Source organism: Bos indicus, chromosome 4, assembly GCF_029378745.1.
Source record: "Bos indicus isolate NIAB-ARS_2022 breed Sahiwal x Tharparkar chromosome 4, NIAB-ARS_B.indTharparkar_mat_pri_1.0, whole genome shotgun sequence".
Taxonomy (NCBI): Eukaryota; Metazoa; Chordata; class Mammalia; order Artiodactyla; family Bovidae; genus Bos; species Bos indicus.
This window is the reverse complement of record NC_091763.1, coordinates 113,880,991-113,908,830: the sequence shown is the minus strand read 5'-3', so window position 1 is coordinate 113,908,830 and position 27,840 is coordinate 113,880,991. Positions and strand designations below refer to the sequence as shown.

Genomic DNA, 27,840 nt, shown 5'->3' with positions numbered 1-27,840 from the left:
GGGAGGAGAGAGAAGTTTTGTTTTGTTTTGAGATTAGGTATTAAGAAACCAAAGATGTACAGTATTGTCCTGGCCCCATAGCTCTAGCATCTTTAATAGGATTCTTTTTGCCTTTGCTTTGGCTGCTGCTCTCTGGCCTCGGCTTTAAATCCCCTGGAGGTCTGAAGGTGGGACTGTGGGGATCTCCTTCCGACCTCTGCAGCTCCTGCCTGGCCAGGTGTGGAGGTGGAGCCCTAAGAGGTTTGGCCGCAGGTTGCCCTGGAAGGGGTGTGAGTGGTTGGACTGGTGCCTGCGAGTTGGGACGCCTGAGGCCGCCCCCACTGAGTCATGAGCTGTTGTTGTCAGCCGTCCTAGTTGTCAAAGTCCCCGCTCAGCAACGCAGCCCTCTGCGGAGACGGCAGCAGCTCCCATCCTTCTGAGCTTTCAGGAGAAGCCGCTGGCCTGATGGTGAGGCGAATGGGCTTGGGGGGGACCAGGGGGCGGTTGGGGCGGTGGGGAGACCTGGGGCCTGGATCTGTGCCCCTCCTCCCCACGCCACTGCCTCCTCTTCCTCCTCCTCCCTGTCGGGGACCTGGGGCCGGGAGGGTCTCCTTCTTCTCTCTGTCCCCTGTCCCTCCCACAAGAAGGGCCCCTTCCTCAGCTTCTCCTTCAGCCTCGGGGCTCCCCTGCCCAGCGGTGCAGGCCCCAGGGGCTTCTCAGCCTTGCCACAGTGCCCTCCCCACCCCAGCCACACCCCCAGTGCAGCCCCAGCCCTTGATGACACCCGTCTCTGCTCCCCCTCTCTGGGGTTCCCACTCTGCCCCTCCCCCGGCCTCGGGGACTCCCCCTCCCCCACGCCGATGCCCCCAGGACTCTCCTGGGCTGCGGATAGGCCCTCTGATCCCCGAGCAGGATTATGAGCAGCTGGAGGATGATGACCCCGAGGGGTCCCAAGATTCACCCCTCCATGGGGAGGAGCAGCAGCCCCTGCTTCATGTGCCGGAAGGGCTCCGAGGTGAGCGGGTGGGTGTGGGGCTGGGGAGGCCCTGGAGGCTCTAGGGTTGCCCACCCCCTCCCCCCAACCCCGCCCCTGGCTGGGCCTCTGGCAGCAGCTTGAGGGCATGGAGTCAGGTGAGTGCCACGCCCCAATGCTCTCCCTTTTGTGCCCAGGCTCCTGGCACCACATCCAGAACCTGGACAGCTTCTTCACCAAGATATCCTTTCTGTGCGCAGCCTGGCAGAAGGGGCACGGCAGGCAGGGGGATGGGTGCCGTGGGCTGGGGACTTGGTGGGAATCAGGAGGCATCCTCAGGAAAAGCCCATCAGGCTTCAGGCTGACTTCTTGACTTGCGGCCACATCTACAGCTACCACCAGAGGAATGGCTTTACCTGTATCCTGCTGGAGGATGTCTTCCAGCTGGGGTGAGATGTGCCCAGGGGCCCAGCAGGAGGGGCTAACCGACTCGGTGGGCCTGGGGCCTGGGGCCTGGGGCAGGAGCCCACTCAGCCTTCAGGCTTGAGCACTGCTCTTCCTCTCGTCCCAGACAATTCATTTTCATCGTCACCTTCACAACCTTCCTCCTTCGTTGCGTGGATTACAGTGTTCTCTTTGCCAACCAACTGAGTAACCGAACACGACCTGAGCCACTCCATAGCAAAGTGACCTTGTCGGACGCTGTCCTACCCTCCTCCCAGTGTGCCCAGCGGTGAGTGAAAGCCAGCGGGGGCAGGGGCTGGGGGAGACCAACACAAAGCCTCCCCTCCTTTTGTTCCTTGGTCTAGATCATCCCTTCTCCGAGGTTTTGGCTTGAAGACACCTTTAATCCACTTAATGTTGGTGGAGCATACACCTTTAATACACTTAATGTTTGTTGAGAACCAACTCCCAGGGGCTTTTGTTCTGAGCATCCTATCTGCATTTACCTTGTTAGACGTCAAAGCCAAGAACGGCTTTAAAATCTATGAATGTAGGAACACACATCCCGTCTGTGAACATGATGTCACATAGACTTTGGAAAAGTCTACTGGATACTCTTGGGAGAATGAGAATGAGAATGGCAGAAAACCTGAATATTAGCTGAAAAGTTCTGACCTTGCAGACACAAGAGTCAGGGGACCTCTAGGACCCACACTCTGAGAATCGCTGGTCTGGAAGGGCCCCCTCTCCCTGACCTCCATCGTTCCTCAAGACTGGTCTCCCTTGCTATGGGGCCCTACTTTGTCTCTGCTGTCTGTCTCGCCTCACACAGGATCTGCTCCAGCCCCCTCCTGGTCTTCCTGCTGATCCTGGCTGCTGCCTTCTGGCTGTTCCAGCTGCTTCGCTCGGTCTGCAACCTCTTCAGCTACTGGGACATCCAGGTGTTTTACAGGGAGGCCCTGCACATCCCCCCGGTGAGTTGGATGAGCGTGTCTGTGGAGGGGTGCCATGTCGGGGGGGTGGGGGGCAGAGGATAGGGAGGAGTGGCGGGCTGTGCGGACAGGAGGAGCCCCTGCAAAGAGGGCAGAAGACCTTTGTGACACACCTACCTAGGCTTAGCCCCAAATAACGCTAGGAAGTGGAGTACCACCCGTTAGAACCTGAGGTCCTTACTGTTGTGGCTCTTGGTTGATGCAGATAGTTATGGAAGATATGTACAGCCACGTGCCTGTGGTCCAGATGATGGGGATTTAGAGGGGTGGTTTTACAGAGCAGGAAGGACTGAGACCTGGCTGGGAAGGATAGGAGGTGAGATGGTGTTCCAGGCCCCATGAAGGAAAGGGGTGGAGGGGGGAGCAGTGAGCATCTCCGGCAGCGATGAGGAGACTGACCTACCAGCTTGCCACTGAGTGTTCAGGCCCCTGTCCGGGGGGCCCACCCCCCTTTCTGGCTTCTCTTTGCAGGAAGCTACTTCGTGGGCCCCTTCACTGTTCCTGGCCACACTTCGCTCTCCCCTCCTCCTCTTGGTCTCACTCCATCTGCCTCTGTACTTAATTCTTTCTCTAAGGCACAGCACAAAGGCTACCTTCAGCAGTCAACTTCCCTTGCTCCCCTCAGAAGTCCAGAACCCTGCCCTCCAGTGCAGCAAAGGGGAGAGGTCCTCCGAAAGCCCCCTTGAGTAGGGGAGCCCGAGCCACAGCAGAGGGCTGGGGACAGACGCAGGGAACGTCGGGAGCTGGACCACTGCTCCTCCAGGAAGGCACCTGACCCCTTCTCTTTCTTCTTCCTTCTTTCTTCTCTTCTCTGCTTCCTTTCAGAGGTAGGGGAGACCCTGGGATGGACTGGAGAGGCTGGCCTGGAGGGACGTGACTAAGCTGGGCTGGGGAAGCTGGGTGAAACTGGGCTAAAATGAGTTTTGCAGCTGAGCAGCAAGTGAGATCTGACGGCCTCCCCCTGCCCCAGATGGGGATGTGGCCACTGACTTAGGAAGATAAATCTGATGGAGGGGATGAGGGTGGGGGTGGGGTCTCCAAGCATGCCGAGGTAAAAGCTTGTGCGGCTTCTGCGCCCGGCTGGCTGGCACCCTAGGAAGGAGAAAGAGTGATCGCCTTGTTACCTCCAGCTGTGGTGTGCCTTGTGCCTGTAGGGCTGCCAGGACGGGGAGGGGGCGTGTCTGGAAGATCTGCTTGGAAGGGGCCGAGCTCATATACCTATGGAGTTTAGCTTATGGCGCGGGGGGTGGGGGTGGGGGGTCCCTGGCGAGCACGTGACTCCTGGCCCAGGAGGGGCAAGGGCCTGGGAAGGTGCCCAGACCGAGGATGAGGTGCCCCTGGTAGGTGGCAAAGAGAGGAGGGCGAAGGGGCGGCCGTGAAAGGCGGTGGGTTTCCGGCGGGAGGGCCCGGGTGAGGCCGGCGGGGAGGGCACGCCGGGATGCCGCTCTGGCCACGCGGAGGGTGGGCATCGCGATGGAGAGGGGTCGGGGGCGCTGGCTTCAGCTGTCGGCTCTCCGCAGGAGGAGCTCAGCTCGGTGCCCTGGGCAGAGGTGCAGTCTCGCCTCCTGGCGCTGCAGAGGAGCGGGGGGCTGTGCGTGCAGCCGAGGCCGCTGACGGAGCTGGATGTCCACCACCGCATACTGCGCTACACCAACTACCAGGTGGCGCTGGCCAACAAGGGGCTGCTGCCTGCCCGCGCCGCGCTGCCCTGGGGCGGCGGCGCGGCCTTCCTCAGCCGCGGCCTGGCGCTCAACGTCGACCTGCTGCTCTTCCGCGGGCCCTTCTCGCTCTTCCGCGGCGGCTGGGAGCTGCCGGACTCCTACAAGCGCGGCGACCGGCGCGCCGCCCTGGCCGCGCGCTGGCGGCGCACGGTGTTACTGCTGGCGGCCGCGAACCTGGCGCTGAGCCCGCTGGTGCTGGCCTGGCAGGTGCTGCAAGCCTTCTACAGCCACGCCGAGCTGCTGCGGCGCGAGCCCGGCGCGCTGGGGACTCGCCGCTGGTCCCGCCTGGCCCGCCTGCAGCTGCGCCACTTCAACGAGCTGCCGCACGAGCTGCGCGCGCGCCTGGCCCGCGCCTACCGCCCGGCCGCCGCCTTCCTGCGCGCCGCCGCGCCCCCCGCGCCCCTGCTGGCGCTGCTGGCCCGCCAGCTCGTCTTCTTCGCCGGCGCGCCCTTAGCTGCGCTGCTCGTGCTCACCGTGTACGACGAGGACGTGCTCGCCGTGGAGCACGTGCTCACCGCCATGACCGCGCTCGGGATCGCGGCCACCGTGGCCAGGTGCGATGGCAGAGAGCCGGGAAGGGGGCCCTTTTCCTCGGTCCTGGGTCGGAGCCTCCGCGCACCCCTCCCTCTCCCCACCCCGCTAGTGTACCCCCACCCCACCCCCGCACATCCTCTGAACCGCAGGCCCCCTTCTTTCCCCACCCCGATCCCGCCCTCTAGGTCTTTCATTCCGGATGAGCAAGGCCAAGGCCGTTCGCCGCAGCTCTTGCTGCAGGCGGCCTTGGCCCACATGCACTACCTTCCCGAGGAGACCGGCCCTGCCGGCAGGACCAGCTCTTACAGGCAGATGGCGCGGCTGTTGCAATACCGAGCTGTGAGGGTCACGCCGGAAGCGGCGCTGCGGGGCATTTTGGCTGCCCGCCGGGGTCTGGGGGTGGGCCCCCGGAGTGACGGGGTTGGAGGTTGCCCTCAGCAAGCCCTTCTCGGCCTCGGGCCTGCTTTCTCCAGGTCTCCCTGGTGGAGGAGCTCCTGTCCCCTGTCCTCACCCCCTTGTTTCTGATCTTCTGGTTTCGGCCCCGAGCCTTGGAGATTATCGACTTCTTTCGGCACTTTACTGTGGATGTGGCTGGGGTCGGCGACATCTGCTCCTTTGCCCTTATGGACGTGAAGCGGCACGGCCACCCGCAGGTGAGAGCCTGTCCCCGGAGGTGCTGGGTAGGTAGGTTGGGTAGGCGTTGGCTTGCCTCACTGGAAGCAGAACTGGGTTCCACCCCCACCTTCACTGCTTGGCACCTGCAACCTCGAGCTCCTCACGTCACTTTCCTGAGCCCTCATTTCTCAAATGCCGGCAATGACTAGCCAGTGCTTGGGGCTCTTAGGAGGGTCACGTGAGATGACAGGTGGAGAGCCCTAAGAGGGTGCCCAGCACCATCACACACCAGTAAATGGGAGCACAGACCACCGGAGAGAAACGGCTCGGTCAGTGGATGGGACTGGGGTACAGATGGGTTTCCTGACCAAGGCTGTCGGGCCAGTAGTGGTAGCCAGTGTGCATGGGCCGGCAAAACACTAAGCCCATGTCCTACGCTAGCGCTGGGTCTGGACCCGGGTCCTGCCCTCCGGCTGTGTTTTTTTTGGTTGATCTTGAACTCATCCCCTTGTGGCCTCCATCCTTTCGCCCTGGGTTAGTGTTTCCTGTCCTGCCTACCCCACGAGGCCCCCACCACAGCTATCCAAGTGGAGTTGGCTGGAGTTCCCTGGTGGCCTAGTGGTCAGGCTTCAGCGCTTTCACTACCAGGGCCCCCGGTTCAATCCCTGGCCGGGGATCTGAGATCCTGCAAGCTGTACTGCACGATCTTGGCAGCATGTGAAGGGCCATCGTTCCTTTTAGTGGCTCTCCGAGGGACAGACCGAGGCCTCACTGTCTCAGCGCGCTGAGGATGGGAAGACGGAACTCTCCTTGATGAGGTTCTCCCTGGTTCACCCACAATGGCGCCCCCCAGGCCACAGCTCCAAGTTCCTGGGACACCTGCGAGGCCGGGTGCAGCAAGACGCAGCCTCCTGGGGCGCCAGCTCGCTGCGCAGCCCCCCTGCCCCCGGGACCCTCGGCAACTCTTCCTCCCCTCTGGTGAGTCGGAGCCGGGCCTGCCCGTCTGCTCCCCCGTCCCCACCACCCTCGGCCTCACCCCTTTATTAGCCTGCTCGCTGGTGCCGTCTGCTCTCCTGCCTTCCCAGACCTCCTCCCTCTCCTCTGTCCTCTCTCCGGACCCTCTCTCCTCTCGCTCCCAGCCGGAGGCCTTCCTGGCCAACCTCTTGGTGCAGCCCCTCCGGCCGCCTCAAGACCTCAGCCCCACAGCCCCCTGCCCGGCCGCAGCCACGGCCAGCCTCCTGGCCTCCCTTTCCCGAATTACCCAGGACTCAAGGTGAGGGGTGGGGGCCTGAGATGCCGGGAACAAGGGGTGGGGCTGATCCTCCAGGAGAAGGGGCACTGGAGTGGGGGGTGATGTGGAAGGGGAGTTGAAGCCAGGCTCTCCCTGGGGGATTGTGCGTGTCTTCATGGCGCCCTCTGTTCTAGCTGTGTGTCCCCGGGAGGCACTGGGGGCCAGAAGCTGGCCCAGCTCCCAGAGCTTGCATCTGCTGAGATGAGTCTCCATGCCATCTACCTGCACCAGGTGAGCAGAGGGGGTGCCAAAAAGAGACGGGGAGGGAGGAGGCAGCTGAACAAAGGGGAGAGTGTGGAGGGGGCTGGAGTGTAAGGAGTTTAGTCAACAGGAGCTGGGGGAGGAGGTGTCGACAGCCTCTGCACCTGGCCTGGGGCTGAGCCTCACACCGGGACAGGAGGGAGGCCTCTCATCTTCTCCCTTCCTAGCTCCATCAGCAGCAGCAGCAGCAGGAACTGTGGGGCGAGGCCTCAGCCTCCCCGCTGTCCCGGGCCTGGCCCAGCCCCCCACAGACCCTCTCTCCAGATGAGGAGAAGCCATGCTGGTCCAGTGATGGTGAGGCGGTTAGGGTGTGCAGGGGACAGACGCTGGGGAGCTGCGGCCATCATGGTATTTCCCAACTCATGGTCTTTCTCACCAGGCTCCAGTCCCGCCTCCAGCCCCAGACAGCAGTGGAGTGCCCAGAGGACCCAGAGTTCGTTTCCTGGAGGGTTCCAGGAGCCCACAGACACCCAGAAGGAGCCTGGCCAGGCTACTAGCACTGACTGAGTGGGCTCCTCGGGGGTCAGTATCGTCTCACGGGGCTGGAGGAATGGGTAGGATATTGGGTGGTGTCAGACTTGGAGGGGCGGGAAGAGTGGTGGCAATTTGGGGTGACGGGGGGTTCATCTCTGGAACCTGAACCCCTGGACTGCCTGCCAAGAGCTTTTCCTCCCCCAGGCTCCCTGGCTTCTCCAGTCACAGGAGATCGGGCGAGGTGGAGTGGAAAGGCACGCCAAGCCCTCTTTCAAGACCCCCACGAGTGCTTAGTTGGGCAGGACTTGGGAGTCATTGACGAACTCGCCCAGAGCACAGAGGAACGGTAGGAGAGGAGCTTCCCAAGGCCTCAGGAAACACGTCTTGGAGACAGTCCCCACGTGGAGGGGCTAAGGGACAACTGTCGGTCCTGGAGTGGTGGCCCGGGGAGAAGTTACCAAGTGACCTCATGCTGGTGGGCAGGGCCAAGGTAGAGGCCAAGCTACACATCAGGGAGCGATGGGGGACGGGACCTGAAAGGCAGTAGGTGCTCAGGTTCATCTGGCCCTTAGGTTCCCATGGGACTGGTGGAAGGGCATGGGGACTGTGAGCGGAAAAGACTAGAGGGGCCTGATGTGTTTGGAGTTCACGGCGGTGTGACGTCTGAGAAAGTGGCTGTGGCTCCTCTTGCTGTGGGGAACCAGCAGTCAAGTTTGCTCACGGCTGTGCTGCTCATCTTTGTGACCTTAGCCCTGGACTCCCCATGCCTGGCAGCCAGGGCTGTCCCTGCTTCTCGTCAAGAGCAGGGAAGCCACACTGGAGAACTGCCTGCTCTTGGCTGGAAACCAAGTTTCTCCAGGGCAGGAGTCAGAGAGGAGCCTGTGGGACAGGACTCCTCCATCCAAGAGTTACCACCCCCACACCTTGTGCACAAGTTTAAAAGACAAAGCTTGTCATTATTCTGTAACTGTAATTGACAGCACTGGCTTAGGCATCTTAGTAGGTCTCCTAACTTCTGGTCCAGTCTCTTATGGTAAATCTTCAATAATAAATATTTGAATGATTTAGAGATCAGGTTTCAAGATAAGATACTTCCGGAGAGAGGCGAGGGGAATCTAAAATTCACCTAAACACCAAAGGGCTGACTGTAGGCTCTGGAATACCGCTGCTGGGAGGGGTCTTCCAGATGGACTTAGGGTGGGGAAACAGACCTAGAGATGAGAGGATGAGATAGTACAGGGAATCCAACAGTCTCTGGGAAGTCACCTTGGGAGGGGAGGGAGAGGTGGCCGGTCCCGGTAAAGGCCAACAGGACAGCGGTAGAGCCATAGTGGAATGACAGCCCCTCTCTCCGGGAACTGCAGTGGGAAGCAAGAGGGGTCTCAGGGGCCGGGGGTGTCTGGGCCGGGCGGGTCGAAGGCCCAGGGCACCGCGCCCCGCAGATGCCGCTCCTGCAGGGAAAAGCTCTGGGTACGTATACGGCTTGTCACCTCCTGGGTGCGCAGCGTGAGGCCGAAAATGTCCTCGTGATAGCGTTGCTGATCCTGGGAGGGAAAGAGCGCGAAGGATCAAAACCCCGGTGGAAGTGTGGAGCGGAAGTCGGCCCGGCCCCCGTCTGGCCCTGCCCCTGCCCGGACATGGCCCCGCCCCCGCCCCTCCGTACCCGCAGCACGCCGATGACGTCGCCCGCCTCGTCCAGCTCCATGTCGCCCTCTGTCGCCAAGATGCGCTGCACCGTCTGCAGGACGCTGGTTGCCATAGTGACATCGCCGCAGACAAACATGTGGCCCCGCTCGAGGCACAGCACGCGGTGCACCTCGGCAGCCAGCTCGGTTCTCAGGATGTCCTGTACGTAGGTCTGAAGGGGAGGCGGGATTAGGGGCGGACCCCTGCGGGGCCCGCGGAGTAAGGGCAGACCCCAGGGGAGCGAGGGGGGGCGGGCGGGTCTTGGGCGCCAAGAGATGCCCCGGGTGCCAGGTGGGGCCCAGGTGCGCGGGGCTGGGGTCTGGAGAGACGGAGCGGAGGCAGGAGCGGGGCTTGGGCGAGGGTGAGTGGGACCCAAAGGGAGCCCAACGAGTCGATCGGAGTGGGCCGGGCCGGCCTGGGTCTCAGAGCCCAGCTGGAGCGCACGGCGGTTCTTCCTCCCTCCCTAGCTTCGGGTTACCCCAGCACCCTCAGGGTCCCGCACCTTGGGGCTGTCAGGTTCCCGGGAGAAGGCGGTGAGGACGCGGCCAAACACCCCGCGCTCCTGGGCGTCCTGCACCTCGTCGCGGTAGAGATGGTCGAGTTGGGAGCAGCGGCAGCCGAACACCAGGGTCATGGGGGCGGGCTGCAGCCCTGCGGGCATCACTGTGGCTTGAGAGCGCCCCCAAGCCCTCCTGGGGGACCCAGCTCCGGAGACACCTCCCACTGGCTTCCCTCACTCAGGCCGACAGCCCACCTTTTCCTGCAGAAACCACCACTCTCCACTCTTTGGCCTCTAGGAGAGGGATGTTTTCACAGAGAAGCCCAAGGTCACAGGAGGTGGTGACTTCCCTCTGGCGGGATGGCCAGTGGTGACACTGCTACAGCAGGGCCTTCTGACTCAGAATCTGTGCCCTTGGGACCATGTAACCCTGAGGCCTGAGACAACCAGCCGTCCCTGCTCGGACCCCACGTTCTCCCACACCTTCAGCTTCTGCACTCTGCGCCTTCCTCTTAGTCACGAGCCCCCTTTCTTTTGATTGGCCAGCTCCCCTGGGCACCCAGCGCCTAATCTGAACACCCGTCAGCTTCCTGGGATCTCAGACACACTTCATTGACCTCTGACACAGTCCAGAGTCCACCTGGGGCGTTTCCATCTTGTGAGTTCCAGCCCTGTCTTCTCCAGGCTTCCAGGTTCCCTTTTTCCTTAATTCAATCCAACGCTACTTTGTGCTAGGCACTAGGAAGCCAGACCAACAGGGCATTGCTCTTGTCTCTAGGGGGTTCCCCCCACCCCCCGGTCTAATAAACTTCACCTTTGGAGACCTGTTTCTTGCCCTGTTTCCTGCCTTTCAGCGCCCTGCCCCTTGGTCCACCTAAATTGTGTGACTCCCTCCTGCCTTCCGGTCATTCCCTTGGGCCCCAGCCTCACCTTTGCTCTCAATGTCATGCAGCCTCTCCTGCCAAAATCCCCGGAAGGGGGCGATGCCAGTGCCAGGGCCCACGAGGATGCAGGGCACGTAGGGGTCAGGCGGCAGCCGGAAGGAGGGAGCCCTGGCCAAGACACCCTCCGTCAGGCCCCCTTTGTCCCCCCAGACCCCCCACTCTTACCAACCTTGGCAGGGTGGAGAGGAGAACTTAACCTGTTTGGGTCTAGCTTATAGTGAGCATGGTGTGTTTAGTAAAAGAACTTTCCATATTGGCAGAGACTGTCTGGACCTGTAGTTTCTGGAGGTTGCGTCAAAGGAAGTAAAGCTCAAGTTTGAACTGAAGAACGTTTTGATGTCTCAGTTTAGGAGATATAGAAAGCATGGGGAAGGGAAGGGCAGACAGCCTTTTGGTTCATAATGGGTTCACTGAGTGTATTTGAAACCACAGCCTCAATATCGGCATTTGGTATGTGTTCACTAGATGGGCAGTTTATTTGTAATTTGGCCTGCTGGATGGGTTCGGGTCACTGGGCCTGGCTGTTGCATCCTGGGAACTCTTGCTTGTGCCGCCTTAGGCCTCCAGCTCCTGGGTGCTGGATGGGGCAAGACTTCTGGACACAGCAGGGATGGAAGGGTGTCCTGAGATCCTTCCCTTTCCCTTGAGTCCTTAGTGACATTATGGTGAGCTAACTAGTTCTCCCCAGACTAAAGGCGGGTGGAGCACAGTTCCCAGGTGCCTGCCTGCCAACATCCGAGGGACCCCAGGGATGTAGGGAGGGACACGGTACACCTTCTAAAAGGGACGGCCTGCTGGGGTAGGATCCCAGCCTGTTCCTGGGAGCTGCAGCTTCAAGGTAGGACCTGAAGTCCGAATCAGTGAGAGGCCCAAAGCTAAGCCAGAGTTGTGAAGTGAGTAGCTTAACGGGATGCCCCTTCCTGGTTGGGTTAGGTGGGGCCTGCCTGCTCTCACTCACAGGCTCCACCAAGGCTTCTCCCCTTCCCCCTGTGCAGCCGGCCTGTCCATCTGTCCTCAGCCGTCCGCGTGGCGCTCTGTCCATCCCAGCTTGGACAGACGCCCTCCTCTTCCCCGTGCCTTCCCGTGCGCCCACCGCTCCCCCCGCCCCCCCGCAGTGCTCACTCACCCCCTGATGAAGCAGGGCACGGGGTCTCCAGTCTTGAGCTGGCTCAGCCATGTGGAGCAGACCCCGTAGTGTAGGGGGCCCAGCCCATCTAGGGGGTGGGGAGGAGGGAGAGGGCCACCGGTGAGGGACCCGCACCCCCGCACCCTGCCCCGGGGGTCACTGCGGGGTCCCGGCCCCGTCCCCCCTCCCCTGCCTCACCTTGGGTCCTGTACGCCAGCACGGCCACTGTGAGGTGGACCTCTCCGGGGTGGGCGTTGGGGGCCGAGCTGACAGAGTAGTACCGGGGCTGCAGCAGGGGCAGCTGGGTGAGGAGCAGCGGGGCGGGCAGCGCCACGGACGGGAACTGCTCCAGCACCTCCAGCAGCGTGGGGCAGCGGAACCACTTCCACTCCTCGTAGCGCCGGGGGTCCTGGCGGGGTGGGGGGCAGCAGTGAGCTTGGCACCTGCCTCCTGTCAACTTCCCTTCCTGACCCCTCCTGAGCTGAGCCTCCTGGTAGGGGGGCTTCTTGCTCCTCAGTTGGGGACACAAACATTTCTCCAGCACCTTCCGCGTGCCTCTTTAAGGCCAGAGAATTCAGAGATGAATAGGAACTCCAGAGTTGGGGGCAGACTTTCGCTGGAAGTCCCCCTCCCCGCAGCTCATCCTGTGTCAAGGGCCCCTGCTGCCCTACCGGGGGCAGGGGTTGGGGTGGGGGTGGGGGGCTCCCGACCTGACTGAGGGTCTCAAGCTCCTGCTGCTCGCTGGGTTCTTCGGCCAGGGTGCTGAGCAGTCGGAGAAGCCGGGGGCTGGGTGGGGAGGTGATGTCCAGGAAGAAGGTGAGAGCCTGGCGCAGCGTGCACGGGGGCAGCCGTGGGTCCCGCACCCAGCTGGGAGGAGGGCCGCCTGGGGGTGTGGGGGGCACGAAGAGACGCTCAGAGGATGGGGGCCACGCTGGGCCCGCCTTGTCCGGGGCGACGGATGCTTCTCTGGGGAGGACGTGGGGACTGACCACACCTTATGGTGTCATTGGACGGCTGGCCCTTGGACAGTGGTGGTGGGCCTGTCTGGGTAGTCCTTGTGTGTATATTCGAGGGCCCTGCTGGATTGGGTTGGTCTGGTTGTGTGCGTGCGTGCGTGTGTGTGTGTGTGTGTGTTCGAGGGCCCTGCTGGATTGGGTTGGTCTGGGCCCCTGCCACTCCCCCACTCATCTTATTGTAACTCCAGGCCCGGGGGCAGCAGAAGGCAGAGCAGGCTAGACAGCTGGGGATGGGGACGGGCCCAGAGGGAGGGGTGGCCTTTTGTGGGGGCTTGGGGGGGGTTCTGACAAAGGAGCTTCAATCCATGGAGATAGCACAGTGGCTGCGAGTGGGGGCTGCAGCAGCCTTCCATCGGGTCCTGACCCTGAGGGGACCCTGGGGCCAGAGGGATGGAGCGGCCCTCGCTGGCCCCCCACCCCCCGCTCCCTAGACGGCCCCTCACCTGGGCTGCCTTTCTCCAGCTGCTCCACAGCCACAGACTCGGTGGGCGGTGGCGGGTCCTCCACGCGGCTCAGCAGCGCCTCCACCAGGCCCGGCCGGTTGGGCGGGCAGATGCCTATGTGGTCCCCCGGCTGGTACTGCAGCCCCTCCTGGCCTGCAGTGTCCAGGCGCACCAGGATGGTGGCCCGGCTGGGATGGGGAGAGGGGGAAGTTACAGGAGGGCTGGGGGCGAGGAGGCGGGTGCTGGGGTCTGGGGAAGCGGGGGTGGGGGGTGCTGGGGTCTGGGGAAGCGGGGATGGGGGGTGCTGGGGTCTGGGGAAGCGGGGGTGGGTGGTGGGGGTTGGGGGTGCTGGGGTCTGGGGAAGCGAGGGTGGGTGGGTGGGGGTTGGGGGTGCTGGGGTCTGGGGAAGCAGGGGTGGGTGGGGGTGGGGGTTGGGGGTGGCCCTCCTCACGTGGACTTGCTGCTTTGCAGATTTTCCACCGAGAGGACTGTGGCCTGAAACATCTTCCGTCTGTGCACGTGGATCAGGCCTGAGGAGTGAGGGGGTGGGGAGGGGAGCAGATGAGACTGAACCCGAGCCAGGGACTCAGGCCTGGCCCCCGAGTCAGTGGGTCCTGGGCCCCGCCGGAGCCCAGAGGGCCAGCAGGGTTGGGGTGACATCAGGCCCCACCTGGCAGCAGCTGGAGGCCCTCGGCCTGGGCGCTCAGCCGGTACCTCTGGCGTTTCCAGCTCCGTTTGGGGCTGAAGATGTCCTGGGCAGCAGCCTTGGCCTCCTCCCCAACGCAGAACGTCTCGCAGGAGGCCTGGGGGTGAGGAGGTGAGTGTTGAGGACCAGCCGGAGCAGCAGGGAGCTCAGACGAGCTGGGCTGATGAAGGGCTCGTTGGATCCTTGCCACCTCCCCGAAACAGAGGCTGACGGCACCTTGTCCTTCAGCCCACTTGGTGCCGCTGTGCTGGCTACTATTTTGCATGTATTTGTGTCACACCCACTCAGTAGTTAACCTGGTGAGTGTTAATCTCATGTTACAAGAGGCACAGAACTCCTTGCACACAGTAAGTAGCCCTCAGCGAGGGCATCTGTGTGTTCAGACCCAAGGTCACAGTCTGATTCCTAGACTGAAAGTGAAAGAAAGTGAAGTTGCTCAGTCGTGTCTGACCCTCTGCGACCCCATGGACTGGAGCCTACCAGGCTTCTCCCAGGCTCCTCCTGCCATTGGGTTTTCCAGGCAACGATACTGGAGTGGGTTGCCATTTCCTTCTCCAGGGGATCTTCCTGACCCAGGGATCGAACCCAGATCTCCCACTTTGTAGGCAGCCGCTTTACCATCTGAGCCACCGGGGAAGCCCAGGGATTCCTAGACTAACAGCTTGCAAGCCTCCGTTTCCCAGTCTTTACACACCTCCTTAGAGTCTGCTGCAGATGAAATGAGAAGCTTAAGTAAAGCCCTTAAGTGGTCCTGGAATGGGCGCAGAATGGGAGGGGTCTCTGGCTGGTCTGCACCGCACACCAGGGGCTGCAGGGGGGCGGGGCCTGGGGCAGGACCCTGGGAGGGTGTGTATCCTATTTGTTTCTGCTCAGGCGCAAGCCTGGCAAACCACTTAGCCTGTCCCTTAGCGTGAAACCTACGGCTCATCCAGGATTGGCTGCCGCCTCCCCTCCCACCCGTATCGCCAGTCCTGTTAATCTTTCTTTTGTGTGTGTAATGTCTTATATCTCTTCCTTCCTTCCTTGGCCCCCTCCCTTCCTTCCTACCCCGCTCTGCTCCCACCCTGGTCAGCTCAGAGCCTTCCTGCTTCTGTCTGGATGCCCCTCCCGTCAGCCCTGTGTTTCTAAGCACTGTCCGCCAGCCTCATGCCTGCTCCCCGCCTTCTCTCCTCGCGCTCCCAGCTTCCTGTCGCTTCCTTTTGTCTGGATTCTTTACTCCTGTTTTCCATTCCCTCTTCTCCTCTCCAGCGAGGGCTTCCCTGGTGGCTCAGATGGTAAAGAATCTGCCTGCAATGCAGGAGACCTGGGTTCCATCCCCGGGTCAGGAAGATCCCCTGGAGAAGGGAATGGCTACCCACTCTTGAATTCTTGCCTGGGAAATCCCATGGAGAGAGGAGCCTGGCGGGCTCCAGTCCATGGGGTTGCAAAGAGTCAGACACGACTGAGCGACTAACACTCTCCTCCCCAGCAAAGCCTCCATCTGTGCTGGCTGGCCCTCCCTACCCCTCCTCCTGTGGAGCCCTCCTCCTCGGCCATCAGTCCAGGCCTGCTGAGCTCAACCTTGGGAACCCTGGTGGGGCCAGCAGTGTCCTGAGCCGTGTCAGGACTGGGAGAAGGAACCCCCCGCCCCCAGCTCCAGGAGTGGTCCCCAGACCAGGCAGAGCTGCTCTGGAGGAAGTCCAGGCTGAGAAAGTCCCGCCTTGTTCTCCCCTAGCCCAGGAACCCCCTCCGGCCCAGGCACCATCCCAAGCCTGTCTGGCCCCTGACTTCCTGTAGTTTCGCAGCTTCAGCCCTTGCCTCTGTCTTCCCTTTTCCCTTCATCCTGCCGTGCATCCTCTCCCCTGCACCCTCTCCCCTGCACCCATCCGGGAGAGGGAGCGACCTGTGCCTCTGTGCCTGCCCAAGGCAGCCGCCTGCCTGCTGGGGCCCTGGCTGCTGCTTCCGGCGCCGTCAGGGCCATGTCTATCATTACTACTCAGGACTCAGCCAGAAGGTCTGGCTGTGCAGTGGGGTGAAATATAAGGGTGGATTTTGGAGGAGCTGGAAGGGGCCGGAGAACCCAAAGAGTCAGGGCATCGGTGAGGCCCCAGCCTCCTCCATGTGGCAGGTCTGGGGGTGGATGGAAGGAGTCAGCATTGGAGTTGGAGGGGTGGCAGGAGTGGGGGAGCTCACCTGGAATGCCGCCTTTGCCCAACCACGGAAGGCCTCTTCCTGGCCGCAGAGCTCATCGCCCTGGCCCAGCTGCAGCAGCCGCTCCCCTCCAAGCTCTTCCAGCCGGGTGTCCACCGCTCGCGCGAAGGCGCAGAAGTGGGGGTACGCCCGGGAGCCCAGTCCGAACACACAGAACCTGGGGTACCGGGAGCCGTCAGGGCAGATCCCCTCGTCCTCGCCCCTGGTGCCCAGGCAGCTCGCCGCCCCCCACCCCCCCGCAACCAGCAGAGCCCCCCTCGCCGAGGCCCCCCGGACCTGAGGGTCCCCAGGGCCCCCGCGCTGTCTGTGTTGCTGGACTCCTTTCTCTTCCGCCGCCAGGAGGACACCAGCGGGTCTGAGCAGGAGACGCTGTTGAAGCGGATCTTGTAACTCCTGCAGGAGATGAGGGGACAAGGGTGTCACAGGGGAGGAGACCCATCTGGGCCTGAACACTGCCCGGGGGCAGCTTCAGGGGCTCTGCCTCCATGGTGCTGGGTGGGGGGCGGCTTGGTTTCCTGGCTAAGGGTCCATGTCCAAGGGTCCCTGAGCCCTAGGCCCCGCCTCCCCTCCTCTCTCTGCAGGAGACGGGCCCCTCAGAGTCCCAGGACTGAAAGTGGGTGCGTCACAAGCAAGAGGGTGTCCTGAGGCTGCGGCGAGGTGGGGGGGCTCAGGCCTGCGCTCAGCTTCCTCCAGCTTGTTGGGAGGCTGACTTGCAGCCCAGAGCCCTCTTTCCTTTTGTGTCTCCAAATGCCTCCCTTCCTCCCCCTTCCCTCACTCCTCCTCCCTTCCGCCCCACCCCAACCCCCGCCCCGCTCACTTGTGCTGTTCCGGCCGTGGGGAGCTGTTGTAGGGCCCCGACATCTCCATCAGGGCAGCTGCAAAACTCTGGTGAGGGCAAGTGTTAGCATCGTGATTAGTTTTGTTTTATTTCAGACTTACGCTCATACTGCACTGGAGCAGTCCCTGTTACCATTAGTTATGATTTTAATTTTTAACTTGTTTTGAACAAAAACAAAAAGAGGTATGGGCTTTTGGAAAACATTACAGAAGTGTGTCAAGTAATAAAACAGAAACCCTACCCTTCTCTTCCCTCCAGTCTCATCCATCAGAGCAGGTGTACCACGGACAGCTGTTACACTTTCTAGCCCCTTTTTCATTGTGCTTAATATATGTCTGTATTTAAAGTTTATTTATTTATTTGGCCATGCCATGCAGTTTGTGGGATCTTAATTCCTCAACCAGGGGTTGAACCTAGGGTCCCCCAAGGTGAAGGCACCGTGTCCTAACCACTGGACTGCCAGGGAAGTCCCTAGTTTTCCTTTTGAGTGAAAATGGGACCATATTATGCTTACCTGCTTTTTGCCAATAACCTATCATGGGTGTCCTTCATGTCCACACACCAACACTGACCTCAGTCTTTTAAATGACGACCCAGCACCCCATCATTTGTAGGTACCATTACGTATGAGATCTCCCTCTGACAGGGACATCTGGATGGTCTACGAACAATGCTCAAACACTCATGTGTGCCTGCTTCCTTCTCTGCATATTTCAGGAGGGTAGTCCTTGGACGTGGACTTTCTGAGCCAGGATTTGAAAACTCAATGGGTCATCAGATTGTCCTCCAGGATCCTGTCCACGCTGGAGGTGACCACTCTGTAATGTTTCAGCCAATTTGATAGGTGGAAAACAGCTCTCAGTCTCCCTGTGTTGTCCTGAACACTAGCGGCGCTAACACCTTCTAGAAAGCTAAGCCGTTATCACGTGCTGCCATGGAAACAGCTTAGAACTACACATGCCAACCTTTGCACAGGAAAAAACAAACCACAGCAAGGCCATAACATCCCGGGATTCGCTGCAGATGCATTTAGGTGGTGGGTCTACAAGTTCTCCACAATTAACATGCGCTACTTTAATTTTATTTTCTGAACATTATCTTGAAGTATAATGTACCCACAGAAAAGCACCCATGTTATAAAACGCCCAGCTTTATAGCTTTTCACAAACTGAACCTACCTGTGTAGTCAGCATCCCATCAAGAAACGTCACCAGCGTCCTAGACGTCACCAGGTCCCCACCTCCTGCCCTGGGGTCACCACCCGCTCTCCTGATTAAAACACCAGAGATGTGTCCTCCCTGTTTCTAAACTTGGTACAAAGTGAGTCTGATGGTCTGATTCTTCGTGTCTGGCTTCTTTCCCACTCGTATGTGATGTCTGAGATCATCTGTTTCGTTGTGTGTGGTTGTAATTTGTTCACCCTCGTTGCTGCGTTGTGTTTGAATAGACCACGATGTATTTTTCCCATTTATGACTGAGAGTCATTTGAATTGTTTCCAGTGCGGGGATACCATGAGGAGGCTGCTATTAATATTCTTGTTCATGTCGTTAGTAAATATATGCCATTTTCTATGGGGCAGATTCCTAGGTTTCCTCCATTAGAAAAAGAATTTGAGGTAAAAATGTACATATGTTGAAATGCACGGAATTTAAGGGTGCAGTTCAAATTGGTTTGGCCATTGGGCAGTTTCAAAGTTAGACATAGGTCTACCCAGTGACCCAACAGTTTCACTCCTAGGTATTTATCCAAGATAAATGAAAACATAAGGCCACAAAAGCCTCGTACAAAACTGTTCATAATAGCTTTATCCACAATACCAAGCGCTGGAAAACAGCCCAGGTGTCTGTCAGCAGGGGAGCAGAGAAATAAACTGTTCACGCCCCCGAGGTGGACAGGAATGAACCACTGAATCGTCCAGCAGCGAGATAAGCCTCCCAAGTGGGGTGGGTGAAAGAAGCTAGACACCGCGTGCCCCCCTTCCGTGACCTTCTAACGCAGGCGACAGGAATCAGGACGGGGGTCGCCTTTGGTGGGGAGACTGGGAAGTGGATTGACTTGAGGAGTTGACTAGGGGCCTTTCTAAGTGCTGGTAATGTTCTCTGTCTCAATAGGATCGTGGGTCCCACGGATGCAAACATGACTCTCACTCTAGAAACAGCTGGTGAGTGTGTTTTCCTTTAGAAGCGAGGTTGGACGCAGGACCGAAGGGGCAGCGTGGTGGGGGAGAAGCCCTCTGGGCGTCCTGCTCTAGGGGACTTGAGGTGTAAGTGGGAAGACGTCTAAAAGCAGAAGCAGACAAGAGCTCCAGAAAGGAATGCAGCTGGAGGCTGCCGCGACCGGGAAGCAGGGAAGGCGAGGGCTAACAGTCAGTCATCTGGCCCGTGGGACTCTACTCCAGTTGGTTTCTTTCAAGATCCGTTCAGAAAGTGAGGTTACCTAATTTCTGTTAGCATCCGAGCAGTGGTCTTTTCTTTTGTTAAGAAAGGAAGAAAAGACAAAAAGCTGAGATCTCACTTTAGCTGCCGCCTTTCCCATCTGTCAATGCCTGACCAGTCAGGAAGTGCCTCCCAAGTGTGAAACGCTTGCTCTGATAGTGGAAGGGACTCGGACTCAGGGTGCTGCCCAGCCGCGCTCAGTTTTGAGTCTCCCTTATTGCCAGGTGCCCCCTTCCCTGGCAGGCCTCACCTCTCCATTCTCCGGGGGATCGCCATTCCCAAAGGTGCTGGTCACCACCAGCACCAGTGCCTCGTGCTCCAGGGACACCACGTCATACTCATCCATGCACAGGACCTGCAGGCAGGGAGAAGATGGAGTCCTGGGGACCCAGGCCCACTGCCCCGGTCTGTTTCACTCTAGTCCTCCTTGCAGGGCGAGGCTCAGGCCCTCACCTGATCCCTGAGTCCCTGAGGGTCCCGGACTCTTCGTGGGCCCTGACTGTGACCCTCTCCCGTCCTCCAGCGTGTGAATGAGGATAGGGCCAGGACACCCCACCACCACCACCACTTCTTTTCAGACCCTTGCCTGCTGGGCTCAGCCCTACCCGGGGATCGAAGGCCTTCCGGAAGAGCCTCCCCAGCTGCTGAGCGTAGCTCTGGGCCCGGCCGGTCTCAGAGGCGTACAGGATGGTTGCTTTCACTCGCTTGGCCATCAGGGTGCCCATGAGTGAGGCAGAGATCTTCACCGCGCTGTGGGCGAGGAGGGGATGAAGGGGGTCCCAGGCGCACAGAGCCAAGGGCCTCCCCATAAGAGCAGGGTCTTGGTGGGTTTGCAGGGGTGGTGTGCCCAGACCACTGATGGGGGTGGGGCGGTCCCCTGGGGTGTGGGGGAAGGGCAGCCCCCCACCCAGCGGGGGGAGGCACCTACTTGGCCACTTCCTTAAAGGTCTTCTTCCTGGTGATGCCGGCGCCCTTGGTCGCGCTCCCTTTCCAGGGGTCTGGCTGTAGGGGGATGAGGAGGGGCGGGAGTGATCGGGGAGAGGAGAGAAGAAAGGGAGGTCAGAGGCCCCTGGCGGAGTGGGCAGGAGCCCGTGGAGGGTGGGGTGGGTACCTGGTAGCGGAAGGCAGGGGACAGGATGTAGTTGACCATCTCCTGGTGGAAGACGGGCGTGAGGCTGCCTGAGATGGGGGGCACGATCCAGGCCCAGTCGGCGGGGCAGCCCCCCCTGGCCTTCTGCTCGTTGTCCAGGTGCTTCATGAAGGACACCGTGGCGGCGTGGTGGTCCACGATGGTCACCTTGGCGAGCTGGGGAGAGGGAGGGAAAGGGTGGGGCCAGGCTGAGGCCCAGCCCACAGACCCGCACTTCGGCCACTCACCCCAAACCTAACATGCACGGCCTTCCCAGAGCCAGCGTCACCCCTGCCTGGGGCACACGTGGTCCTGCTACCAAGTCAGCGGCAGAAGCAGCAGCTCTGAGCTCCGACGTCTGTGTGCCCACCTTGTCCCCAGCCCACACATCAAGATAGCCGAAGCTCTTGAGATCCCGCGGAAGTCCTCGGCAAACCCTAGTTTCCTCAAATTATAATACTCGATCCTAGAATTAGAGTTTGCAGAATCCAGTGGGTCCCCTAAAGTGCGAAGCCCGGAAGGCCCCTGGGGACCACAATTACCGGGCATGCGCCAGTCGGCTGGGTTCCTGTACTGGGACCAGCGGCCTAGGTGCTCAGAGCCCACCATCTAAGTGCCTCCCTCTCTTCCAGTCCCACTCCTGGCTCGTTGGGGCCCGTGTACCTGAAAGCTGTGCAGCACAGCCAGGTTGATCTCCACGGCCGCCTTGTCCTTCCACAGGGACGAGGTGGTCCGCGTGTCGAGGTCCATGCAGACGGCCACATCCTGGGGGCAGGGGTGCCCGGCATCGGTTGGGATGGAGGTGGGGGAGGGTGGGCAGAGAACAGCTCTGTCTCTAACTCATGAGGGGAGGGAGTGTGGGTGCATGGGTGGCCATCCGGAGGCCCGCCTGCTTCACTGGGGGCTGATTCATGTGCCTGCCTGCAAAGGCACCTCAGGGCAGAAAGGGACCCTGGCGCCAGTGACTTGTCGGCCCCATTGATTTCTCATCTCTAAAATGGGTTTTAACATGTTTTGCGTCAAAATACCCTTTGAGAGAGCTTCCCAGGCGGCACTAGTGGTAAAGAATCTGCCTGCCAATGCAGGAGACGTAAGAGATGCGGGTTCATTCCCTGGGTCAGGAAGATCCCCCGGAGAAGGGCATGGCAACCCACTTCAGTATTCTTGCCTGGAGAATGCCATGGACAGAGGAGGCTGGTGGGCTACAGTCCACGGGGTCACAATAATCAGACACGACTGAGCGACTTAGGACACATGATGCACACTTGTGCTTTGAGAAACTGATGAAAGCTCCAGCCCTCATCCCCCGAAAAATAACTACATCTTCACACATGGGAACCCCCTTTGCCCCGACCTTCGGTTCTAGTTCAGCAGGCAGGCTGGACCTGGCGTGTTCAGATTTCTCCCTGTTACTGACATCCGGTACATCCCCCCTAACCCCCGCCACACTGGTCCTCACCTCCAGGATATTGTAGCGGTGAGGGTCACACAGGTTCCGCGTGCCAATCTCCGTGCTCATGTACCAGCCGCTGAAGGGGGCCGCGGAGAACTCCAGACCCCCGATTTCCAGCAGCATGTTGGACACGGCCGGGAGGGCATACCATCGCAGGCCCAGGGCCGCGAACCACTCCAGTCTGGGGGCATCAGGGCGTGGGATCAGCCTCTGCAGAGCCTTACCCGCCTGGCCACCCCACCTCCACCTGCCCCAGCCCCTCTGTGCTCACGTGGGGTGCTCCAGGGGCACTTCAAGGACCAGCTCGGGGGGCAGAACAAAGAGCTCTGGAGCCTCGTCTGGGGCCTGGAGCAGCAGGGGCAGCACGTCGAAGCGGCCGTTTCCGGGGGTCCAGCCGTGCTGGATGCAGAGCTGGGGGGAGAGGGGCAGGAGCGGGGTCTCGGGGGCCGAGCCTTGCAGTCTGCTCAGGGGCCCCCTTCCTCCTTCGCCTCAGTGAGGTCTCCTCCCCCTGCTACGCTGACCGCTCTTCCATTGGACCCTTCTGCCTCCTCCCAGAGTCCTCACTGGCTGGCTTTCCCATCTCCTCTCCCCGTGCCCACCTCCGTGGTCTCCACATTGGCGGGTCCCCCCTTCTCCTCTCCCTGTGCCCACCTCTGTGATCTCCACATTGGCGGGTCCCCCCTTCTCCTCTCCCTGTGCCCACCTCTGTGATCTCCACATTGGCGGGTCCCCCCTTCTCCTCTCCCTGTGCCCACCCCCACGGTCTCCATGTTGGCCGGGTCCCCCTTCTCCTCTCCCCGTGCCCACCTCCATGATCTCCTCGTTGGCCGGGTCCCCCCTTCTCCTCTCTCTGTGCCCACCTCCATGGTCTCCACATTGGCGGGTCCCCCCTTTTCCTCTCCCCATGCCCTCCTCCGTGATCTCCATGTTGGCAGGTCCCCCCTTCTCTTCTCCCTGTGCCCACCTCCGTGATCTCCTCGTTTGCTGGGTCCCCCTTCTCCTCTCCCTGTGCCCACCTCCGTGATCTCCACGTTGGCTGGGTCCCCACGCACAGAGCCATCCTGCTGTCTGTAGCCTGCGTAGCGCACCAGCTGGCTGTTCCAGATCCGGAAGTCTCCGCGGCCCGGGGCGCGCTGCGGGAACACTGTGATGGCCGAGCTGATAGGGGACGACGAGAGCTGGTTAGGGCCCGGGTCCATGGCTCGCGCTGGGGCAGGGTGGGGTCTCGAGCCGACAGGGAGGGAGGCACTCACCGAAGGTTGCCGCGGTTGGTGGCGTACTTGATGTGGTTGCAGATGTAGGTGAACATCTCCTGTGCTGAGCTGCAGTCCCGGGCATCAAACACCTGAGCCATCCCAGCAGGGAGACAGGAGGGAGGTGTGGGTCTTGAGCAGCAGCCCCAGGAGAAAGGAGGGAAGTGGGGCAGGGACTGACAACCTTACCACAGCCCTTGAAGGCTGGCGGTGCCGAGAACTGTGAACTAGGGCTCTTTCTTCTCTGGGCAGCCTCCCTGACCCTTTGGCCCCACATCGATCCTTCCTGTCCTGCACCCCACACACCCAGCATAGCCTGGCCTATTCCTTATGCTGGTGAGTATCTCCCCATCCCTGTAGGCTGACTTGGTCCCTGGTACAGAGGAGGGACCCAGTCACTGCCAAACTGATCACTGGGGAAAGGCCACCACGTGGCCGTGAGGCCACCCGGGGTGTAGGTGGCGAGAGTTCCTTGTTTCTCACGGTGCTCAAGCAAAGGCGGGTGAGCCCGTTCCATCTTCTGACCCTCCTTGGGCACACAGATGATGGGAATGGGGGTGGCTGCAGTAGGTGGCCTCCGGGGACCCTGCCCATCCTGGCATTCTGATGCTAGAAGGAGCCATCCTAATTGGGGGGTGGAAGCCCCAGAGGCTGGGAGGTCTGATTCCTGCTTCAGGGAGGAGGGGACTCGTGTTGGTGATGGCGGCAGGCCTGGGGTCAAAGGTGGGTCAAATACAAAATCTCTGATGGATTCAGAGTTGAGCCGCAGCCTCGACCAACTTCCAGGGTCGTGCCAGAGTCAGACAGGACCGTTCTGATTTTATTTGGGACTCCTTTGGGATTTACAGGGCACATGGCTTCCTTCCAAATTCTCTGGTGTCCAGTTATTGCTAAGGAGGCCAAGGTCATGGACCCAGCTCCCCCATGGGTCAGGCTGTCCCAGTAACAAGGGCGGGCTGGCTGTGAGTCATGTGGCGGGCGTGTGGAGGAGGGTGTGGGCCAGAGGCTCCGGTGGGGTGGGGGGGGTGTGTGTGCTGGGAGGGAGCAGTGTTTGGGGTGAGGAGGCTGGGATGGGCAAGTGAGGGCCTTTTCTGGAAGATTCTGTTGCTCTGACAACCACCCCCCCCACTCCACCCCTGCCCCAGGGATCACTGCTCAGCTGCCCTCACCTACACAGTGCACCCCTCTGCCCATCTGGCTGTTTCTCCCCACCCAGCCAGGGCACTGCTGTGGGTCTTAACAACCAGCCGTTGGCTCCTGGGCTGAGGGCTCTCCTAGGATGCTAGTCTCTAGGGGGAATGGGCAGGGGTCTCCGCATTACTGGGACCACCCCCCCTGCCCCAGGAAGCTTTGGGAGCTTGTCACACCCCTCTTTTTTCTCTTCCACATCCCCTGGCCCCCACACTGGGTGCCTGCCGGCCGGCCACACCTGCAGCTTCCCCCACTGGATGCGGCCCACGCAGCGGGGTGCATTGCGCCAGGCCTGCTTGGCCCCGAACACCAGCTCACTCTCTCGGAGGTGGTAGGTGCCCGTGGATGCCACCTCGGCCTCCACCTCCTGAAGCCGCTCCTCGTGAGCCTGGGAGCCGCTCCTAGGCAGGAAGAGGGGAGCAGGAGGAAGTCGTAGGCAGGGGAGGACCTTTTAGGGGGGGTGCAGTGTTGGCGGGTGTTGAGCTCAGGACCCCCCCTCCCCCGTGTAGTATCAGGATGGGGGGAGGGAATGGGAGCTGCCTTGAGGGAAGTGTCACCCACTTCTTGGTCTCAGCAGGACCTGAGCCGTAGGACAAGGAGGGGCTCAGGGGAGGGTCTCACCTCTTGATGGAGCTGTAGTACTGGTTGATGAAGTCCCTGGCCTGGCTCAGCAGCTGCTCAGCGGGTGGAGGTCCCGGGGAGGGCCGGGTCTGCAGTTTCCGGGGCAACACCAGGGAGCCCAGGCAGCGCCTGGGAGTGCAGGGCCCGTCCTGGGTCGGTGGAGGAGAGCCAAGGTCAGGACCAGATCAGGGCTGATGGCGGGTTGAGGGGTATGGGGCTGGGGCCTGGAGGCAGAGTCTGGGATCCCAGGGAGGGCTGGGGGCTGTGGCTCCCAGCTAAGACTTTAGCAAACAGCCGGGAACAGCCGGGAGGTTGGGCTGGGTTAGGGCGGCTTGAGAATGAACAAAGTACCCCACCAGCGTGTCCCTCAGCCCCTCCGGTTCCTCCCGGACGGCGGGCCTCAGCCCTCTGGACCCTGACCTGGGACACAGGCAGGGCTCCAGGCCTTACCTGTTGGGACTGCGCGCACAGAGTGTCGTAGGTGATGCTCCCCAGCTCCCAGTTCTTCACGCGAGGGAACTTGGGCCCCTCCGGAGGCCGGGTCAGCGTGGGGCTGTTGGGAGCTGGGCTGGGTCACGAGAGAGAGAAGCACGGGACCCTCAAGGAGTGTCCCAGAGACCTCTCTGGCCGCGTCAGGAGCCCCGTGACTCGTTTCTTGCCACATGCTTTCTCACCTTTCCTCACAGCACCCACTACGGCTTTAGGAGGTGGGTGGTATCGCCCCCTGCCTCCCCTGGGGGTACAGATGAGCGATCTGAGGCTCAGAGGACGTCAAGATTGTCCAGGGGCTGAACTGCCCCTTCTATACCCAGGCCCACCTCACATCCACCCTGGATTCTCAGCCAGACCCGGAGCCATGGGGGCTGTGGCGCTGGGATCCCGAGGCCCTGGCGCAAGGCTGGTCCTGGTCCCCACGGCCTCCTCTGGACATCCTCCCGGAGGCTGACATGAGCCCTTGCTGGCCTGGAGGGGGATGAGCCTAAGGAAGCCCCGGTGGAGACTCCTGGCCCAGATTTCCCTCCAGTTCACGCCCCTCCTGACAGTGGCTGCAGTGTGTGTGTGAAGGGAAGCCTAACGGGCCTTATCACTTCCTCCCAGAGCCGCTGGCCCAGCCTCGAGGAGGAAGGGAGGACCTCGGGGCTCGGAGCGCCCGGTGCTCAGGGCCTCTGGCCCCTAGCCCTTCCCCGCAGAGCCACCTGCCTGGCCTGGCACCCTACCTGGTCCTTGTCCCCAGGGACCTCTGCCCTGGAGGTGGGTGGTGGGAGCAGGGTGGCCCTGCTGGGGGCCGGGGCTGCAGGCTGAGTTTTGGGGTTGATGGCCAGTGGGATGAGGGGTCTGCAGGAGGGGAAGGGGGACCTGGCTGCCCTGTGCTCTCAGTTCTTCCCAAGGCTCTCAGTCTCTCCCCCATGGCCTCAGTCCCTCACCCTCTCTCTCCCCAGCTCCTTTCCATTCCCGTTAAATCGTCACGGCTGTGTGTGAAGTCTTGCCGTAAACCAGCAACTCAGAACAACCCCGTAGGGGTAAAGGACCGCTCGGTCCATATTTGATATAAACGGAGGTTCAGAGAGGTTAAGTAAGTTGTTTCGAGTCACACAGCTCTTGGTAGCTGAGCTGCCCTCAAACCCTGGCCACTCGCACCTGCTACGCTGGCAGCCTCGCCCTCAGCTTTCACCTGCTGCTTGCTGGCCCCGATTCGGGTCTCTGGTCTGAGCCTCCTTGGTGATCTGTCTGCACCGAGAGCCTTTGGCATCTGCCACCTGGCTCTCTGGAGTGGGAAGCAGGCTCCAACCCTCCCCAGCCCAGCCTGCAGGCCTCAACGGCCGTGCCCCAACCCTGCCACCTGTGCCCCGGCCTCCGTGGCCCTCACCTGTGGTCTGGCGCGTGCGGGGTGGCGGGTGCGGGGGCCCGGCTGGGCTCAGGTGCCGGGGAGGCTGGGCCCTGCTTGCCGCATAGCCCGAGGCCCAGCCCCAGCCCCAGGCCGCAGGGGGGCCCGGGCTCCTGGCCCACACTCTTCAAGTTGCCCATGTCGCTGGGGCGGACGGGCGGCCTCCGTCTGCTCTGTGGCTCCCAGCAGAGCTTCGGGCCTTTTCCTTAGGAAGGGGAGGGGGCGGTAGGAGGGGGCCCTCGCCCCGCCCCGTCCCTCATACACACAATGGGACAGGAACTAGCCCGGCCGGGAGGCTCCAGAGCCTCGGCTCCATGCCCGCTGGCCCAGAGGGTGGAGCGCCAGACGCCTGGGTTCCGCTCTGAGAAGGAGGGTGATAAGGGGGAACCCAGGTGTCTGGCAGAACCCTGGGGCCAGAGCGCAGGGACTGGGGTGAAGTGGGATGGCGGGGTGGGCTAGCCAGAGTGCCCGAAAGAACCCTGTGGGGGTGTCTGACCAGAAGGGAGGCCTTCCACCTCGCCCTTGCTGCCTCACCCTGAGGCGTCAAGCAGAAGGTGGGCACTGTGGCCGCAGCAGGTGACAACAAGTCCCTTGCTCTCAGTGACCACAGGGACTGCTAGGGTTACCCCAGGGCTCTGCTTGACCACCTTGCCGACATCTAAGCACTCCTGGACTCCTACTGTTGAGTCCTTTCGGGTTCCTGGGGATACAGGCCCAGCAAGGGCGCTCTGACCCTTTGTCCTTGGGTCTGGCATTAGGGTATTCCATTCCCTCCCGGCCCCTATTTCCTGGAACCCCCGCCCCACCCCGCCACCCCCTGTGACTCAAGTTGGGGGACACAAAAGGGCAGGAAGCTGCGATCCAGGGCCTCCACCCCCCACCCTGTCATCCAGTGACGCATGCTTCCCCACGGGGTGGGGGTGGGGGGTAGGTCAGCAGATAGACCCAGCGGTCAGGGCTGAGGCAGGGACTGCCCACTGGGGAGACCATGGATCCCTGGTAAGCGTGTGGGGTGAGGGAAACTATGATTCCCAGAATGCAGGTGGTGTACTCAGACACTCCTCAGGCACCATGAGCCATAGTGCATGCTGGGGTTTGTAGTTCTAAGCCATCTAGGGGCTGGAGAAGGGCCGTAAACTG

The 27,840-nt window shown here is 61.2% G+C and overlaps 2 protein-coding genes across 3 annotated transcripts; one reads left to right on the top strand and one right to left on the bottom strand.

Annotated features, from left to right (window-relative positions):
- Positions 1 to 444: 444 nt before the first annotated feature.
- ATG9B (autophagy related 9B) lies at positions 445 to 8,353 on the top strand. The gene is made up of 14 exons (XM_019959329.2): positions 445 to 994; positions 1,150 to 1,193; positions 1,337 to 1,401; positions 1,524 to 1,685; positions 2,229 to 2,370; positions 3,909 to 4,663; positions 4,829 to 4,982; positions 5,117 to 5,296; positions 6,000 to 6,236; positions 6,398 to 6,531; positions 6,684 to 6,780; positions 6,978 to 7,104; positions 7,190 to 7,332; positions 7,489 to 8,353. The coding sequence occupies exons 1-13, from the start codon at positions 445 to 447 to the stop codon at positions 7,315 to 7,317; spliced, it is 2,775 nt and encodes a 924-aa protein (XP_019814888.2). The 3' UTR covers positions 7,318 to 7,332; positions 7,489 to 8,353.
- On the bottom strand, positions 8,235 to 26,891 carry NOS3 (nitric oxide synthase 3). 2 transcript variants are annotated; one of them, XM_019959326.2, is made up of 26 exons: positions 26,683 to 26,891; positions 25,266 to 25,383; positions 24,816 to 24,964; positions 24,433 to 24,595; positions 23,004 to 23,095; positions 22,767 to 22,908; positions 22,022 to 22,161; positions 21,757 to 21,931; positions 20,961 to 21,062; positions 20,280 to 20,474; positions 20,097 to 20,170; positions 19,774 to 19,918; positions 19,419 to 19,523; positions 16,712 to 16,779; positions 16,171 to 16,287; positions 15,877 to 16,051; positions 13,669 to 13,801; positions 13,450 to 13,528; positions 12,999 to 13,186; positions 12,250 to 12,422; positions 11,738 to 11,948; positions 11,540 to 11,627; positions 10,400 to 10,521; positions 9,473 to 9,621; positions 8,948 to 9,142; positions 8,235 to 8,828 (listed from the first exon to the last, which is right to left on the bottom strand). In XM_019959326.2, exons 1-26 carry the CDS (start codon positions 26,838 to 26,840, stop codon positions 8,667 to 8,669), a joined length of 3,618 nt encoding a protein of 1,205 aa, XP_019814885.1. In that variant the 5' UTR covers positions 26,841 to 26,891; the 3' UTR covers positions 8,235 to 8,666. The 2 variants fall into 2 exon arrangements, with proteins under 2 accessions (XP_019814885.1, XP_070644518.1); XM_070788417.1 differs by lacking the exons at positions 25,266 to 25,383; positions 26,683 to 26,891 and having other exon boundaries at positions 22,715 to 22,908; positions 24,816 to 24,955.
- Between the last annotated feature and the right edge of the window lie 949 nt (positions 26,892 to 27,840).

Bases quoted from the DNA above. Each gene is read 5' to 3' on its own strand.
- ATG9B (XM_019959329.2), top strand. From the start codon at position 445: ATGGTGAGGCGAATGGGCTTGGGGGGGACCAGGGGGCGGTTGGGGCGG. The intron at 1,194-1,336 runs ATATCCTTTCTG...ACTTGCGGCCAC, and splicing joins TGGACAGCTTCTTCACCAAG to ATCTACAGCTACCACCAGAG. The intron at 5,297-5,999 runs GTGAGAGCCTGT...CGTTCCTTTTAG, and splicing joins AGCGGCACGGCCACCCGCAG to TGGCTCTCCGAGGGACAGAC.
- NOS3 (XM_019959326.2), bottom strand. From the start codon at position 26,840: ATGGGCAACTTGAAGAGTGTGGGCCAGGAGCCCGGGCCCCCCTGCGGC. The intron at 22,162-22,766 runs GTGGGCACAGGG...CTCTCCCCCCAG, and splicing joins CCAACGTGGAGATCACGGAG to CTCTGCATCCAGCACGGCTG. The intron at 13,802-15,876 runs GTGAGCTCCCCC...CCTCACCCCCAG, and splicing joins GGGCAAAGGCGGCATTCCAG to GCCTCCTGCGAGACGTTCTG.